Raw genomic sequence first — 20,545 nt, forward strand, 5'->3', positions numbered from 1 at the left:
ATATACGGGCTAACGGTCTTCGGAAAATATTTTTCAATCCTATTTATTTTTTTTCAATGCAATATGATGGCTTGTGGTTATGTTATAGCGCAAACTTCTACAGGTACTTATTATTTACGGCGTACATAGTAATCACTCTAATTATAATACACAAATACCTATGGATTATATTGTATACACATAACCCGCATGACTGCAAATTATTTTTTATTCATTTCTTTGTTCTGTGTTCGATATTATTATTAGAATTTTTGTCGCGGCCCATTATCAAAAACGCCGGAAAATTTTGACTGGTTAGTAATTTTTTTTTTTTTTTACTTCTTTACTGCTACCAATATTTATTTTATCGTTGTCAAATACTATTATTTCGATCACAAAAACTATTATTCCGAGTAATCGCCTATCGGGATAATGTCCCTCTCTTATAGATTTGCATTTTATTTAAATTCGACAGACAATCCAATTTACACGCAAATACGACATCGTTATTATTATTATTATTATTATGGAATTGCATGTATTTAATAAAATCTGTTGTTTTTTCAACGTTAACATATTTTTTAAATCTTCTAATAATAATTTGAATATCGTATAATAAAATCATATTTATTTTAACGTAAACACATCAATAAACAATATGGATTACTATATTTATATTAATTAATAATATTATTACAAACTAAGCATTTATAGTAATAATAGGACGTTATCTCTAATTATATGTTTGTTAAAACAATAGTCATTATAAAAATTAATGTTTATACAAAACATAAAATTAAAATAATACAAACTGAAAAACTCATTTCACTGTATAGTCAGTTTTGAAATATACTTCATCATTGAGTAAATCAATGTAATTGATATGTAAAATTTAATTAAATTATAATTATAAGGTTAGCCGTTAGGTATAAGATTAAAATACGAAAAACGATTCTGAGCAGAGCGATATGTAGTATGCCAGCCCACATTTATATAATATTATTATTTATTTATGATATTTTATAATAAATTAGTTTAGTTAATAATTAACCTTAGTGTGAAAAGTTTCAAACTCTATGGTAAATATATTTTAAATTACAATAAGACAACTAAAATCGTTAAAGAAAATCGTCGTTATTTTTGGTTTAAATACAAACATGTCAAAATATCAACTACAAGGGCATATAAAAAAAATTGTGGCTGTTTGTGTTTTTATGTCAATTACTACTCTAAAAACGTATAGAAGAATATTGTACACATTTCCGAACTTTGTTACAGAAAATAACATTTTGATCAACATTTATATCCAAAACAATAATTAAAAAAGTTTAAAATTGCAATAATTGTGCATATCTACAAATATATTACTTAAAATAGTCTAAATATTTTTAAATATAATTTTGTGTAAAAAAATGATTATATAATATTTGCATTAACTGTGGAATAATTCAATAGTTATTAGAGTAAATATCTTTTGAGTTACTTAACTACAAGTAGTAACAACAAAATAACTATAATTTTTAATTTTCATTTAAATATCCATTTTGATGAAAGTAAAAATTATACTTCAAATGTAGGTGCATAAAAAAACTATATTTATGTGTTATCAATGTTTTCTTGTAAACTTTTTCGAGATTTGTGATCGTTTATCAATATAAATAAACAAAAATTAAAAAGTCAAATATTTCAAATATCTGCAGTAAATAACTTAAAAATAACCAAAATGTATTTAAAAAAAAAACCACAATCTTATTGTTAAACCATTTCATTCATACAACTCCATTCAAACTCCTTTATATCAGTGCCTATATTTTGTAAACAAAATAATATCGTTTTAGAGTTAATATATTATTTTCTTCTTAAATCAAGAAAATAGAAACTATTCCAAAAAATGTTCTATTATAGAAACAAAAAAGTACCCAATAATATAATTTTATTTATAAAATAAATTTATGACATAAATAAAATATTACAACAGATTATTTATTGGTGGTTTTCTATTTGGATTTATTTTAATAAAGGTAAAATTGATTTAATAGTATATTTAAAACACTTATACGTCAAATGTTAATTATAATATCTTTGTCTTTTATAAACCTTATTACGGAGGTCTGGATACTGTATGTACTTACTATGCTTAACATCTTAACCGCAATTATTTTTATTTCTTTAAACATTTCAATAATACATAATATATTAATATAGAAATGAGATTTGAGTTTAATACCCATCATAATATTTAATCTAATATTTAATCTTCACTTTGAAGTAAAGAGAATTACTATTAAAGATATTTAAACTAATTTCCAAATTCAAATTAGTTTTAAATACAATAACGTATTTTAATCACATTTAGACACTCCAAGTAAACATTAATTTAAAATTCTGATTTACTACTGTTCTCGTAAGTTGTTTATTAATGTATAAAGTAGGCGTACCTCTTTATGTAATTTAACGGAATGTAATATGTACCTTCTGCAAACAAAAAATACAAACACCTTTTAACTGGTAATAATTACAACACTTTAAAAGATTATAGGTTTAATTTAGTTTCGGCTATAATGTTATACCCTAAAAATAGATACTTTTAAAACTATTTCAGAATTCAGATTAAAATCAAACCAAGATGTAGGTAAAGATAATTTATTAACATGACTCTCGTCTTTTACATTTCTTTTTTTAGAAAAAGCATTTAATATTTATTTATGTATAATGTATATGATACACAATCTATATCGTATACTTTTATGTGATAAAAAATGATTTGATTAAATAATTTTCTGTCAAAGGTCAAGTCTGTATTTACTACAAATCTACAATAGAATAGTAGACTAAAGCAATATCGTGTACGCCGATCAGTTAGGTATACATACAAAATAAACAAAAATACAATACTAACGCTTTATTATTAATCGTGTATACCAATGTTCAGTATTCTAGAATTTAGTGTCTAGGAGAACGTATCTGAACCCAACACTATGTCACCATCTATTTAGTATTTTCTTGGAAAATTCAACATTATTTATACGATAAAATCTTAATAAATTCAGATCACCCATTGTATGATGGCTTATATTATACGCGTAAATATCATTTCAGATACTGCGTAAAATCCAAGTCTGACATAGACTACTATTGTTTCAACTGTCAAACAATCGAAATGTTGTTCATATTTCTATACTAGATATGACTATTTTCTTTTAAAAACTCATATCTCGATTAAAAATTAAAATACCTAAAAAAGCAAACGCATAAGTACAGATAATGTTCTTACCTCTAACTTTGATAATAAATATAAAATAAGTCAATATTAACTATAATATTAAAGCTAACAACACAAAATTGGTTCTTCTAAACGCAATTTTGTTATGTTACATGTTTGTAAGACGGAGACAACACATGCGTGTAAAACTTCTTCTTAATGTAAGATATAATATCTGCAATGCTTTGGCAAAAATTAATTCAACTTATCGCATTATTTACATACAAAATAATTTACCTAAGTTATATAAGTAAGTTATAAAATATCCTTATAAATTGAAGATGATACGCCATCTCAAAATCATTTTTCGTATTCAATGACGAAATACACACTATAAAGATTAATCAACAGAACGATTTCTTCGGTTTTTTTTTTTTTATTAAACCGATCACGTTGAGCATATTGTACAATCTATTATGTACCTCCACCTCGCATATCCTGTGTAGGTACTTACGTTTAGAACTTACTATATAAAGCAGATCGAGTTAGTCAGTTTTTTTTAGGTTTAAATTGAATAACTTCTAAACAGTTTACGTTTATCAAGTGCGTATATCAACCAAAAGACTAAGTGCTGAACTGCTGATTACGATGTTTTTATATTTCCCCGTATAAACAATCGAATCATTTTATAAAATATTTGTTAAATTGGATTTCTAAAAAATATGTAGGCACGTTTTCAACATTTACCGTCTATACGTAAAATGAGTATTACTGGGTTTGAATTTTCACCTTTTATAGTTGTACTTTATGTCTTTATTGTATACTTGTATTTAATATTTAATATTTATATTCACTATTATTTTTATCAGCCTCCCACGAAGCTATTTTATGTGCCTGACTTAACATGTTATTTTGAATAATAATTATAGTCACAATATAAAAATAAATCTTAAGATATTGACAAGGCGTCATAAATATATAATGTGTCGACACAAACCGTTATTATAATAAATATATATTTATAAATGAGATTTTATATTCTAATAAAAATGATTAAATCTGAATAAACAGATTAAATATACAAGTTGTTTTTAATAGTGCGTAAAAAATAAAGTTAAAGTATATTTTGTCACTGTTTAACATAATATAAATGTGTATTCATACATAATAATTATATTATAGTATATATGTATATATTATGAAACTCGTAAGAATTTATTTATAATAATTTGATACTTCATTGATATTTATGAATGTAAATTATACAAAGATGTAAAAATATATAATCATATATATTTATTTGATTCTCAGCACTTTAATATTTTATGATAAATAGTTCAAATTGGTAATTCAGTTATATTATAATTAATTTTTTCATTTAGATATTGAAGTTCGCATTAGTGTTTATTTATCTGTAGACTGTAAGCTATGTATGTATTAATTCAGGCCCGTCGATATTTCTTCCATTGGCATTTAGCCTATCGATATTTATTATTTTGATTTTCTTCATTCTATACTATGCACATTTATTATGTTCATTATTTGATATTACATATTCACTGTGGGATATTAATTTAATAATCAATTTTTTTACTTAACAATTAATATATTATAATATGTGTAATGTAATATAGCTATACGGCTATATAATTATATGATAATGTAAACGTTATTTTATACGTAACGACTGGATTTAACAAAATATTGCTCATAGTCTGCATTCATCATTTGGACCAAATCGTAGACAAAATATTACAGATTTAAATAATTTTCTAAGAAAAATTTCAAAAATTATCCACAAAAAAAATTATAAGTAACTCTAATCAGTGTAACCTTCCATATATACAATCAAAACAATGCTGTAAATTACAATTGTGTTATATAACTAATGACCCTTAATAGCTGAAGTTTAATTCTCAAATAATAAAAAAAAATTCACCCAAACGCCGTTTTATACTTCTATATTTTTATTTATTCTTCTACTTGTAAACATGTTATTGACAAATCAAAATAATTTTTAATTACATAAACTAATTGTACGTGATATCTATACTCAATCATTATAGAGCGTCGATGTATACATACAATATTGCAGTGTAATCGATGTTTAGAGTAGTAATAACTAAATTAATAACTTTGTCCAATTAAATTCAAAACTTGAATTTTAGCATCGTCACACATAAAATATATACATTATTATATTATACCTTACAATATGTATTAACATTTTACTCGTTTAAAAAAATTTTTCAGATTTTATATTAGATGCTATACGACTATTTTTTTAACAGCTTAATAATTGATAGATTTAATTAAAATAAAAGTTTAAAAATAAAATATTTATTTAAGTCCAACTACAATTGATAAATAAAATATGTAATACCTACTATCAGTACTATCACTGAATTATATTATATTTTTTGTTCCAAAAAAAAAAAAATAAATATTATGTTAGGGTAACTAAACACTTCATCACATAACTTATTGTTGTATGACAACATTTTTAAATGGTGGTGACAGATGAGAGCGAATTACAGAATTTAGGTCTATCCATTTTGTGTTACTAAAACCAATTATGACCGCCAGACATTAATGTTAATGAAAAAAATTAATAATTTATAAGATTTCGTAATTATCAATTACCATATAGTGCACGTTAATTTTTTTATCGAGGGTCATTAATATTTATTCGTTGAGTCTAATAATCAATCATAAGTTTCTGTGTCACATAATCATTTGGCAAATGTCATGAATATATAAAGGATTACAAAAATTAAATGTTTAATCCTATCGAAAAAATATAATTATTTCGAAAAAAAAATCATATTAAGGATTAATATATTGTTTCATATAAAATCGCAGTTGCAACGAAAATGTTAATCTATATTGTCAGACACAGCGATAAATTAACATTTTTTTCAACTTCATCTTCCCTAAATCCAAACTATATTCAATATTTTAGTAAGAGCTGAAATTATTAACCAGAATAACACACTTGATGATAATTAATATAAATATTATTATTAAAAATACCATTACGTATAACATATCAAAATAGCATAATATTATGTGTCATGTGAGTATATGACACATAGGTGTTTTAAGTCAATGCATACAGATACAATTTCATTTAACAATATCATTAACAAAATAAGTAAATTCGTATATTAATAAAAACTAATTGTTTTTAATAATTTGTCTGCATAGTAAGAGTATTGAGTATAAACTTAGTACTCGCACACATTTTACTCGTTCAACTGTGAAATTAAAGAAATAATATTTATGTTATATTTTAGAGATTTAAACTATCAACATTTAAACTTTAAATTCTTATAAAAAAATGTTAACTACCATATTTTTCATTATTTTGTATAAATAAAAATTATGAAGAATTTTAAATATTCAATAATTAAGTTGTTTGACCGTAAAAATATATATTAACATAAATCAACAAGAAAAATAAAAAAAATAAATACAAACTAGTCTATAATTAAGTCAAAAAAACCCAAAATAAATTGAAGTTTAAATTTTATCATTTCTAAAAAATACTTATATAAATATTTGGCAAAGCTATAAAGTGTTTACGGTAATTTGTATTATTACAACAAATGGATTATGATCAAACCTTAAAATTGTTGCATACATTTTTCCCGATTTTCCCGTAATTATTTTTTACTCAATTATTTTGAAAAGTACTTAGAATTATTTATTTTTGATCTAAAAATTACAAATTAAGTCAAATTTACTATTTTTTTATGTCTTTATAGTTTGCCTATTTTTTTAAAATTTAAAATTATAATTAAATAAGAAAAAATATAGTCAATTTTCTACCAGAAATCATTCTCAAAGATAAATATTATAGTATTTTTACCACTCCAAAAGGTGATGAATGATGTTGCACACAAAAATAATTATTTTTAACACATCATTATAAAGTTAATTATAAGTATATATTAATTGCTCCAGTCGGAACTAAAATCTGCTCAGAAGTTGTTAATTAATTAATTAATTTTGTTTTGAATGATTTTATAATATATTTACGAGTCATGCCTCCCAAAATATAAAAGATAATATTTAAGAATAATAAACACATTATATTATTACTTCGTCAATTCATAATAATGGCCATTAAAAGCGTTTTAAAAAGTATATTTATCTAGTAAAATGTATATAAAAAAAGTACTCTAAACAAAAAAATCATTTAATTTCGATTATAACTAATGGTAGGTACCTAAAGTTGTCAAATTCTATTGAAGTTTCATGAGCAACAAGTTTTTTAAAGTGAAACTTTACACTTTATATTTGTGTTGTTTCCTTCTCACTATACCGTATCAAAAGTTACAATACACTAATAAATATCGTGTACTGGTGTACTTGAAAGCACGACAAAACTTTTGCTTGATTATATATATTATTTTATGGTCGTTTTACTTATAATACCTATGAATTCAAAACTATCATTATGAAATATTAAAAAGATAGCATAACGTTTTGTTGGTTTATTTTAAAAGTTTAAAACCCTGCAGCAGTTTGATGGAATTCTATTGCTAGGTATAATATTAGTTGGCGATAATCGATGACCGAATTAAGACGGAAAATAAACCAGAACAGTTTTAGAGGTATTAATTTATTAAAAAATAATATAATATTACTTATATTATCGAGTATACCTTTCAAAATGTTATAGAGTGAGTACAAAAATCTTCTGCAAACGTTTCGATTAGAACTCGATTAAGTATAATATATATAACTACATACTATTAATACAGCAGTTTGTTGTAGAGATGATAACATAAGAAATATTTCTCAAATAGTTCACTGATTAGTGATTAGGATAAAAATTAAATGATTATTTTGGTGGTTTCAAAAATTAAATATTTATTCATAGATAATAATATATTATAGTATTATATAAGTACCCATAAATAAAATTAGAACAGATACAGTACCATCGTTTGAGTTTTAATAAGGGAGAGGGCAACATTTTTAACCACTCACAAACTATCTTATTTTGATATATTTATCTCAAATGAATTTGGTATATATAAAGCGTAATAGCTTAATTTATTTGCAAAAAATATGTCGGTGTGGCTAAATAAATATAAAACCTACACGGCTACACAGTGGCACCTTATAATCATGACCGCTATAAAGTAACTACTAACAAAAAAAAGTGAAACATATTAAAAATATCATTAGAAGTTTTTGACAAAACACGAATACATATAAGTGTGGTTATTTTATTTCTCAGAATTTATATTGTGTCAGACGATACCTACTAGCTAGTGTTTGAGTGGAAAAATTATAATTTTAGACATACATTTATTTAAGATTATGATATAACTGCTGTTTTATATGCTTTATATTACATAAAAACATCAAACATACAAATCTTTACAAACGCGTATTCACTACAAAAATTGTAATTTTAGTTTGACAGTTTGATAGAAGAATATAAATAATATAATATAGTTCACACTTTTATTTTAAATTTAAATAACAAGCATACACATGCCAATATGTCATACACTAACACCATAATTGCATTCAAACATTAAGTTATCTTTTAATATAAGCAACCACCACGGCACCACCTACGCTTCTATATATTTAAACTATTAAATATAAATTTTTATTGTGACAATAATTTTTCAGTACATAATATAATATTCCCTAAATATTATAAAATTAAGCATGTTTACATCGGACCGCTTATGAAAACAGACAGATTCAAATTTCCATATTATGTATCTCCTCCCTACAAATGACGCCACTGAACAGATTTCCACGTACATTTTGACATATTAGGTACTGGAATAATGAAAACCTTACCATTAATATTTTATTAAAATAATCGTGAATAACTTACAGAATAATAAATTTCAGGAATTCAAAAAGCACCATCATATTGCCATAATTAATGTAGGTATACAATATACTATATTACTATATACATAATGCTAGTTACTAACCACACAGGTATATTATATCGAATCGATTATATAATCGATATCATGAGTATATTATCTGTAAGCAGCTTTTTATAGATATATTTTTTATCTGCTTTATTAAATAGGTACTAAATTGTATTCCTTATTTTTTATTACAATTAACATGGATATATATATATATATATATTTAATATTTATGTACAAATATTGAAATATCCATTACAACGCTAATATAGTTCAGGTTAACGGATCATCGAATAACAACGTTTATCCACTTATTTTATCTTCAAATGATTATAAATATATTTATATATAAATAGTCATAGACAATACAAGAGATTAGTTAAATTTAATATTTTGTGTAAATATCTTAATTCTTAAAACATTCAAACTAAAGAAAAATGCTTTTGAATTGTAAATTAAAAATATTATACTTTCAAAATTATAAAATGTGTTACAAAATATATATATATATAAATATAACTCCTAAACGATGCAGCCAGTTTTGTAAAGCTACTAAATTATTACTCGTATAATATTACAAAACTTTACACCTTTGAGAATAAATTTCTGGAAGTTATTATATATCTAAAAAGAAAAGGTGTACAATTCGGCCAACAACCTCTAGTAAACTAGTCTAAAAATTAGTTGCAGTCACTATTTCTGAAAATTCACTCTGACATACTAAAATATGTCTGTGCTGTGAATCTGTGATATTTTAAACTAATAATAAAATATATTTCCTCCGACCTCGTGGAAAATGTCACTGAATAGCAAATAGTGACTATACTCTAGTGTCAAACATTGCCTGTTACATAGTCAAGATTACAGTCATCACATACGCGATACGCATAATGTATTTTTTTATATTGTATAAATTATATATATCTTTTACTCTTTTGAATAATGATAATAAAAAAGTTTGCAATGAAAGACGATTATTGCGTATTGTTTTGCATGCGAGTAAAAGAAAGAACATGAAAAGATATGATATATTATTATAATATTATAGGTACCTATACAGTTAAAATAAATATTCATACTAATTTTCTAATTAAATTGTATAACACTTTTCAAATATGCTGGACCTTCATCCACATTTTATTTGTTATTTATTGTAATATATATATATATGCAAAATGCAATACTGGAATGTACAAATACCTTACATAGAATTTATAACTCTATTAGAAATATTCAAATGTTTCTTATTTTCAATGAAACTGTTCTTTCTAGTAAAGAGTCAAGCACGTGGGCTGCTATGATATTTCAATGTTCTGACATCTGACAGTTGTATACCAGCACAATTACACAACTTCTATCAAAAATGTGCTACCAATTACTGGACTAGGTAACAAGTTTTTTAATGTTATACATTATTATATTGTGTATGCATACAATAAATATACAAACATTTAAATATATTAAACAAAATTGTATTTCTATTTTCAGATAGGTACATATAAGTATAAAATAGTTGGAATCACAAATTTATAAAATAAAACAACACAGTTTTTAATATTATAAAAATATATAATACTTAAAACTCATAACTACATTTTTTAGAAATATATTATATGATATACAACACTTATTTATTTCTTGTAAAACTAAAAAATTGATTAACCTATAAAAATATTAAAAAAAATTTTTTTATATCTACTTAAAATTTTAAAAAAAAATGTAATTTTACAATCTATATACTTAATTTTGTTAATGATTATAATTTCTATTATTAGTACTACTCAAAAGGTAAACGGAAAACTGGTACGGTCTTTATAAACGCGGAATACTGGTACGGTCAGTATGTAATAATATATATGGCAATAGTCAAGGTTTCCCAAACTTTTATCAAAAAAAAAAATAATTAAATATCAACAATTATTTTTAATTTCATTTTACCGACGATCGATGGGAAACCACGACTCACGAGTAACTGCGAGTGAAAATAATACCTTCAAGAACCCGTTTTGAATTAAATATACACAATACCTTACCGCCTAAAAGTTCAAAAAAAAAATACTTTGCAAGACAAACTACACAACGAATGTGAGAACTTCTTAGATAAAGAAATTTAAATAGGACAATTTATAAATAATATAGAAATAATAGTATACGAAATAATTATTATTAATCATAAACTATATTATATTATATTATATTTATTGTAACTATATTTTATATTTATTTTACCTACCTGCTACTTTGTATGTACTTATTTATGTTTTTTGTTAATTTTGATTGCTAACATTATTTTTTTGTTTTAAGTATTATTTAAATTTAACTTGTTAACTATGGTGATTTATCGAAATTATATTATAAACATTGTAAATATTTTAAGACCCCTGAAAATTAAATTTTGAATAGTACCAGTTTTCTGCGTTTTTTATTTCTTTTGTTATAAATGTATGGACCGTACCAATATTCCGAGCATCTACTCAAAGTAGGTCACCAAAAATGTTTCATTTCATCTTACCTATGAGTTTCTAATGAAACAAATTATATTTTAAAAAAAGTTAGGTATTAAAAATTATAAAATATAAATAAAAAAGCTAAAAAAAATAAAAAATATTAATTATCTTGATTACAATTCATGATAACATGCATTTTTAAATTTTCAAATTTTAAATAACATAATAATTAACGCATTTAACCAAGTTCCCCATCTGGTTACAATTGGTTGTGGAGAGAGGCTTAAATCCGGATTCTGGGTACTTCACTGAACTATATATTTAGTTCAGCGGGGTACATATTTTTAAATATTTCGATACGGGTAGGAGCTTTTAAAAATATCTTTTGGACTATAGATATTAATTCGTCTACTTTTGTGAATTTTGATCGGGTAGTATCTGTTATTCGGTGAAATGCATGTGCTAAACACGTTAAATGAATCGTTTAATGAACAAATTGTCGAAATGTTTAAGGAAAAATGGAATTATTGAGAAATATGTAAAAACATGAGTACATGATGATACTTATGGCAAAATATCTAAAAACATGTCAAATAAAATATAGTGCATGTTTCGTTGGAAATCCATTGAAACATTTTATTTAAATAACCTCATTTTGCTGAAAAGACCTTGGCCCATGTAAAAGAAATATTTTCCCCACTCTGCCCCCCCCCAGGAAAAAAATTCTAGTGCCGTGCTTGAGGTTATATTTAAAAAAAAATGTTTGTATGTTATTTTATCATTATTGCATATACAAATTAGACAAATTAAGAGCATAATATAGGTACACGTACACATCATTTAGAACGTTTTGGTATTTGATACAATTATGGTATAACATATTAACATAATATAACGAGCTGTATAAGTATAATTTTTTGGTATAATGAACCTTTTTACTGTTTGTATTGATGACCCACAAAAATACTTATAATAAGTAATCTATAGCTGGATGTTGCTCTAAATTTGACATTGTGAGATTTCCTATATGTTGTTTTTAATTCATTATTTAGTAGCATTATTTTTTAATATTTGAATTAAACTGTACTTATGATATAAAAACACGCTAAAAACTATAAGCACGTATTGCTGGCTGCTAATATTGATAATTATAATATGTGTAATATTGAAATACCTACATAACAACAATATTATTTATTTCGGTCGCACAGTTTATTGTTACAGTGTTATTATATTACAAACAATACCTACGTCGAATAACTTATTATTCTGTTCTGAATGTATATTATTATAACGTAAATTTATCGTAAAATATATTAACGCATATTATCATAAACTATATACCTATTACCTATAATCAATAATCATTAATAAAGCAAAATAATATTACATCCGACGTCGAAAACCGCGATCGCCGTCGCTACGGCCTGCCCAGTGATGCTGTCGAATTCAGCCAAATCACTTGATTCACTTGCAAATGGCGAGCCCCAAAAAGTATGCCGTGAATTCTTCAATTCGATGTCAAAACAATATGGATCGGTTCCCAATATTGCACTGATGTCTGGTGCAGGTGATGCGTTGAAGGTCCGATCACCGTCATCATCATCGGTATCGACGCAGCTAATAATATCTGCGGACTCGACCAAACCGGACGCCGCGAAGGGTGCAGACTTCACTCGTCTACCGAGGAAAAAACCTGCATGGAGTTCGATGCCGAACATTCACGTAACGTTTATTGGTGAAACCGGAACAGCCGAAATTGAGTGCATTACTATGAAAGTTATAGTAGTAGCAGAGGTCGAAAATGCAACAAAACCGGCCTATGATGTACACGTTTATTCAGATCCGATAACCGGCACCAATCACGGAACCACCACTGAACGTAGACGCCGTTCGTGGTGGAAACGTACGAAAAAATTCGTACGTCGAATGTTTTGTTGTACGTAATATAGCCTATAGTTTAAAGTATAATGCAGTGTGATTATTTTAACTTGTACGCAGTTATAAGTTAAGCATAATTTATATTATATATTTGAACCTAGAAAAGTTCCTTACGGCTTAACGGGTTAGGTTAGGTAAAAATATTTTTATATTGTGTAATTAAAAAATTTAAAATAAACTTGACAAAAAGATAAAAATATCTTAGGGCTCTTCGTCAGTTGTGGGCCCGTGGCGGTTGCTTATCACCTTGCCTATCCGATATTTACGCTACTGAGCAATCAATACATGCCTAGTTTCACATGTTTCTCATGTTTAGTTAAAAAAAATTGACTATTCTAAAAATGTCCAACTATAAATCGAATTTTAAAATTATAAAATTTTAATTTCAACTTCTTACAAAAATTTTTTTTATAGAATGATTAAATAATGATATAAATAAATATTTTCAAAAAAGTTATTACTTGTTGATATAATGAATGTTCATTGTTAGAAGTTCTACTATATGATATTAAAAAATCTGTTACTCAAAATGCACATTATACAATTAGTGATATCATATCAGTTATACAAAAAATATTAATGGTTTATTAATGGAACCGAAAAATTTGATTTTGAAAAAATAACGCTAATACGTTTTTATTTTATTTTTTTATCAAAAAAACCATTTGGAAACTTGGCATAAATACTTATCCGGTTCGATACAAACATTATTATTATACATTTATACATTCCAAGTTATACAAAGATAACAACAATAATATAGTGAGAACGGCATTAAAAGGTAAATAATGTATTATATTATCGGACTCCTGTCTCCTTGTTGTTTTATATATAATGCAGACGAAAGCATTGCGTCTTTAAAATACCTAGGTACAGTCACCAAGTCGGTTTTCCAAATCAAGCTTCATCTCTTGCCAGAGAGAACGAACGATATGCCAATCGCCGTTCGTTCAAACTTAATGTACCGTAAGATTCTGTATCCTGCCGAGTATACCTACCTGTCTATTTATATTACGGGTGTACATACTGTATATAATACTTATATGTGTGGGAAAATGTATATACATATATTATTATGCATTTGCATAAAAGAGAATATTAATCAAACTAATTACTTGTATATACAACCTGCGACATTTTTCACACTCATTACACTGTAATACTGGGCATTCATTTAAAAAATGGTGGTTATCATGTTCGGTGAATCCTATTTGTTGTATAGTTTATATTATATTAAACATAATATCGTTATATACTTATATTGTACCAACATTTTTACTTTGGTGTATCAATTTATTGTAAAAAACAATTCTTTTTCATCAAAAAATATATCTGTTAATGTCTATTACCTCAGTTCGTCATCATTCAATCTACATTACATAAAAAAAACTACATATAAAATATATTATATACATGTATACATAGTATATACCCTAAAGTCATACCTATCCAATACAAAGTACCTAAAATCAGAGTAAATAGTAATACTGAAGTGTTTATGTCTATAGTACTGCATAGTACATAGTTATATTAGAGAATAGTATTATTGTAGTAGTATACTAGTATATACTCGTATACCTATATATTATATAATATCCCTAAATAGTATTCGATTCCATTGAATATATTTTCATTAAGACACATTTGAGTCAAATACAACTCATGTACACAAACGATTACAATTCACGAGGAATTGCATCAGTTCATTTCCGGCTTCTCCGGTACAAGACATAATTGAGACGACAAGTTATTTGAAAACTCACTCGTGTAATTACCACAATAATACACAATTTTAAGGCCAAAACTCGTTAAAAGTAATCTCAATAGAACTGCACAATAGGAAACTTAGTATTATTCTCGTTGTTATTAACGAACGCTGTTTTTTACTTTTATTTATGATAACATCGATAACTAATAGTATTATATAATAATAAATTAATAAATCAAAATGTATAAAATTATGTTTTTCGTTTTTTATAACAATATTTCGTAAAATTGTGTACAGATATAGCTATAAAGGATTGTTAATTGTTTTATGTTTGTGATTGTCTCAAACAGTCAGATCTTACTACTTCAGTGTTATAAATTATCACTAATATCACTTATGAATTTATGACCACAACTGACCGATATGAAATATAATAATTATTATATTATATTTTTACCGTTGATTAGAATAGACTACTTAGTACCTATTCCATAATCAATGATTTTTATTAATAATACTTCCAGACATTTAAAATAATTTTAAGAAACAATATTTTAAAATTAATGGTTTAATAAATATATGTACCTATTATAAGTCAATTGTTAAGTTAAATAAGTTAATAATAATAAAAATAAATCATAGATATCGAATAGTATTTTATATGAGTACCATAAGTAATTACAATAGGCATTTCAATAATAATCGCTTCACGCTTGCGCCCTTGATGTTTCATTATATTATGTGAATATTCTTTCCAACAAATTTTGAACACACCTTTGTTTGATTTAATAATTTCCTTATTTTCCAAAAAAAATGTCTGTAATGTATCACATCGAAATCGAGATCAAGATGTAACTGACGTTTAACGTTTTATACAAATGTAGTGAACCTACAAACTATTGGTTCTATAGTAATTAGTAAGTTTATATCCATAATCTTATCATATCATCCAGTCATAATTTAAATGCTGGTTTATCGCAGCCCATAGGTATCATTGTACTAACAAATATAACTTACATATTATTACTTAATTAATATAGGTATTAACGTCGAATTCGAATTTATATATATATATATTATTTAAAAATATTTTTATTTATGGCTGCAATTATTTTAATAACTTTTAACCAAAATTAACGTTTTTTACCTTGTCGTATTTTACCTGTAGTTTTTTTTCGTGTTATTTTTTACCAATTACCTAGTAGCCATAAATAAATGCCCCATAAAAAAAAAAATTCACCCAGTATCGCCTCTCCCTCAATAAAAATATCTGACGCCGCCACTATTCTTTTTCAAGAAGAACCAACCTATATAGTCAAGCACTTATCCGAGGGATAGTCCATGACCCATCGGGTGTGGACCTTTCAAAATTTTTAAAAATTAAAAATAAAAGGTTTTGCATAGTAATCTTGTAAAAAAATAAAAATTGTAGTACCTACTCACAATAAATGAGTTTCTGAACCAAATTTAATTTTATGACTTTTGTCCCTGCCTTGAAAATTACTCTATGAGGCATCCTTGCATGGTAGTGCCACTTCACTGTCTGAATTACACTTTTTGAATTGATAATAAACAATAGTCATGGGCCATGGCCTATGTTATAAAATAAGTACCTACCTACCATAAATTAAGTACCAATGCCCAATACACATCAGTAAGTCAGTAAGTCACGTTTGAGAAGTATCGTAAATCGGCAATGGAAAGATAATGAATAATGGTTGTTAGTCCATGAACTTTGTTATCGCAAGAAGACGACACAGTGATAACATACACGACGTCATGCATACTGCTCACTGATTGGGATGCAAGAGGAGTTGGACGTGCCGGCGGACATGACGAATTGACAGTAGTGTAGGTATCTATTATTTTTCAAATAGCAATTAACTACGTTTTTAAGCGACCGTACTCGAAAATCGAAATGTTTAATTCCATATTGAAACAGTGTACGCTCTCGTGTACAAAACAGATCACTGTACCATTGCAATTCAGGTAAGTCAGCGTTATCTTTAGGCATAATGATGACACCAAGCAATTATTCATAAATTATTGGTGATGCACTAATATTACATTATTAATTTTTTTTTTTTCAGATGTTTGTCTTTTAACACGGCTTCTCTTAAAGACAACAAAGAATTAGAAAACAACACTAATGAGGGATGGCTGAAAAAGTTGCTAGTTCGACGAATAGAACCAACTAAAGAGCAACACTCTCGCATGTTATCTGACAAAGAAGTAATATATGAATTACAAACGCACAATGTACGTCCCGATTCGACTGATAATTATATGAAAAACTAGTAAGGCATAATTGTCAAGTATAAAATTGTTTTTTTGATTTTTATGTATTTAACAATATGTCTTTTTATTATTCTAGTGAACAGGTGGTCCAATTGTGTCAGAAAATACCTAACTTAAAGTATGAACTGATTGGCTCTTGGTCTGTACGTGTAGGTGATCTAGACCAATATGTACATTTATGGAAACATCAAGGTGGTTATGCAGAAATTGATAAAACCAATAATATTCTAATACAAAATCAAGTAAATTTTTTCTTTTGAAATTTAATTTTGATTAAATTTTTTGAAATGTGTTGATGGTAAAATTAATTAATTAAGGAATATGCAAAATTACGCAATCAATGTGGTCAGTTTTTGCGTTCAAGGCATCTACAGTACTTGTTAGCTTTCAGCTTTTGGCCTTCCATTGAATTAAAATCTGGTTCCAACATATATGAGATTCGTAGTTATAGTTTGAAACCAGGTACAATGATTGAGTGGGGTAATAATTGGGCACGAGCAATCAATCATCGGCGTTCAAATGACGAGCCATTTGCAGGCTTCTTCTCTCAAGTGGGTCGTCTCTACAATGTTCATCATTTTTGGTGTAAGTATTTTTGCTATAAATAATTGATGAAATGAAATAAATTATTCAAATTATTTAGGTTATAAAAATTTAGAAGTGCGTACACAAACTAGAGAAGCTGCTTGGATGTCCCCTGGATGGGATGAATGTGTTGCATACACAGTTCCACTAATTAAAGAAATGCAATCTAAAATATTACATCCTACACCATTTTCCCCAACTCAGTAATGTGTTTATTTTTTTTTAAATATGTTATTCTGAAAATTTTTTGTTTTGATATCCTTACTATATTTCTTTTCTATTCATGTTATTGGATCATAATTTTAATTCCAATAAAATAATTTTTATTTATTAATATTTTTTTTTCTTTTTCCTATTTTATACAATAGTATCAATTTTAGACATTGTTCCCTTATTATAATATCAAAACAACATAATCATTAAATCATAGAGTAAGAATATTAAATCATTAATATTATATTGTTGATAAGATCATTTTCATTATCTGATAATATGTATTTAATATAATTTATAGCAAAATACATTAACCTAATTAATAGTACCCTCGATGGTTTAATAGCAATAAAATTATGTACAATAAATATTATATGGTAATGATCAAGTTCAAACCCAAACAATTCATAATTTAGTCTATTTCAAGGCACTAAATTATTTTGGCTTTTATTAATTACCTACAGCAGGGATGGGCAACTGAAAGTTACTAGAGAGCCAATTTTTTTAAAGTGAAAATTTAGCCGGCCAAAGTATAGAGAGTAAAAAAAAAAAAAGTCATTAAAAATATGCATTTTAATTTAGCATAGAGTATAGACAATTGACTTTGAAATTGTATGATGTAATTTGAAAATGTAGCGCGGGTCAGATAAAAAAGGTTTGCGGGCTGCCAATTGCCCACACCTGACCTACAAGATACGGTTGAATAATAATATAGTTATACATTTTCCATCATCAGCATAATTTACTATAGAAAGTATAAAATAGATATACCTACTAAACCTACTTAAATATTTTCTTAAGTTTTTGAATAATGAATTTTGGGTGGCTAGAATTTTGTGAGAATTGAACTACCTTTTTAAACTGAACTTGGCGCCACTTCATACATCACCACTGACCGAATAAGAGTAACCTTACCCCTTAAGCTCTTATACAGCATGTTTACTAACACTGTATTGGAAACAAAATATCATTTATTGCCCTCCTATTCTTCGTAAACTTTATATGTATCAACTTCCAAATGAAAGTATAAGTCCCCTAGTAAAACCGCCCAATGAGCTATCATGACTATCATATACTTGGTCTTTTCCACATTTATTTCTAATCCCATTACTTTTGCTGCCATTAGTAATCCTAAGATTTGTTCGTTATGTTCAATGAGCACTTCTTTATTTATTCTTCTTGAAGTTCCTATCCGTTTTGGATATTGGAAACAGGCACGGCGCCAGGAGGGCAAGGTGGGGCTCTAGTCCCCCAGAAAACAGTTCAGCTCCCTCGCCAACCCCCCACTTAAAAATATGTATGATATAATAGTCATAAAACATTATTAATTGAGGAATAAATTGAATATATTATTATAATTTATAATAATTGAATTAATGAAGTTTGAACAAATAACATATTTAGTCTTTTTATTATGGATTAACCTACTAGTATTGTCTAATAAGGAAAAAATTTACTACAATTTCAATAAAATATGTTTTGAAATTTGTAAAATAAGAAAATTCTTTTATTTTTTTATTATTACCTTTATTGAGTAGTGAGTACTAATTACTGGATGAAAATAAACAAACAAATGTATCACAAATCATTGCATTAAAGTTGAGTCAAACAAATTCATCTGTTCATTACTAAATACAATTTAAATTTATAAAATGTAAGTAAAAAAAACATAATCATTCATTCAGAAAAGTTTGTAATATTAAAGTAATAAAGAAATTATCATTTTTGTACATCATTATTAATATAGTTGTTGAAGTTCTATGATTATAAACATTTTCTTACATAAGGTATATAAAAAATATTTGAAATTATTCTTAAAACATTTTTAACTAGGTATTCAAAAGTTTGTACTTAATATTATCTATTTAGAGCATAAAATATAAAATCTTATCTTTATTTATAATAAGAATAACATTAAATTATTGGCATACACCAAAAGTACCAGCTTTGTCTCACCACTCTCACTCAACTGTATTCTTTTTTTGTTCAAAGCAGTTTTAAACAGTGGATTGCTACTTTTAGTGAAAAATAAAATAAAATCAGCATTAATATATCTTATTGTTACTTAAACTTATATTATGTGCTTGAACTGCTAATAAGGAGTTAAATACTGATACCTTTATATTTATAATATGCGTACAGCTTACACATTGCATTATTTTTGTACAGTAATATTTCATACTCATTGCCTACACAAGCTGAATTTAATACATTTTTTACTGTTTTTGTTTGACCTCATCTTCATTTTTTTTAGGAC

At 25.9% G+C, this 20,545-nt stretch overlaps 1 protein-coding gene across 1 annotated transcript; it reads left to right on the forward strand.

Annotated features, from left to right (window-relative positions):
* The first annotated feature begins 16,966 nt into the window (after positions 1 to 16,966).
* LOC132917615 (protein NipSnap) lies at positions 16,967 to 18,399 on the forward strand. The gene is made up of 5 exons (XM_060978440.1): positions 16,967 to 17,181; positions 17,283 to 17,489; positions 17,567 to 17,732; positions 17,808 to 18,075; positions 18,134 to 18,399. The coding sequence occupies exons 1-5, from the start codon at positions 17,111 to 17,113 to the stop codon at positions 18,280 to 18,282; spliced, it is 861 nt and encodes a 286-aa protein (XP_060834423.1). The 5' UTR covers positions 16,967 to 17,110; the 3' UTR covers positions 18,283 to 18,399.
* The last annotated feature ends 2,146 nt before the right edge of the window (positions 18,400 to 20,545 follow it).

Source organism: Rhopalosiphum padi, chromosome 1 (genome assembly GCF_020882245.1).
Source record: "Rhopalosiphum padi isolate XX-2018 chromosome 1, ASM2088224v1, whole genome shotgun sequence".
Classification (NCBI taxonomy): Eukaryota; Metazoa; Arthropoda; class Insecta; order Hemiptera; family Aphididae; genus Rhopalosiphum; species Rhopalosiphum padi.

Bases quoted from the DNA above. Each gene is read 5' to 3' on its own strand.
- LOC132917615 (XM_060978440.1), top strand. From the start codon at position 17,111: ATGTTTAATTCCATATTGAAACAGTGTACGCTCTCGTGTACAAAACAG. The intron at 17,490-17,566 runs GTAAGGCATAAT...TTATTATTCTAG, and splicing joins GATAATTATATGAAAAACTA to TGAACAGGTGGTCCAATTGT. The intron at 17,733-17,807 runs GTAAATTTTTTC...TAATTAATTAAG, and splicing joins ATATTCTAATACAAAATCAA to GAATATGCAAAATTACGCAA.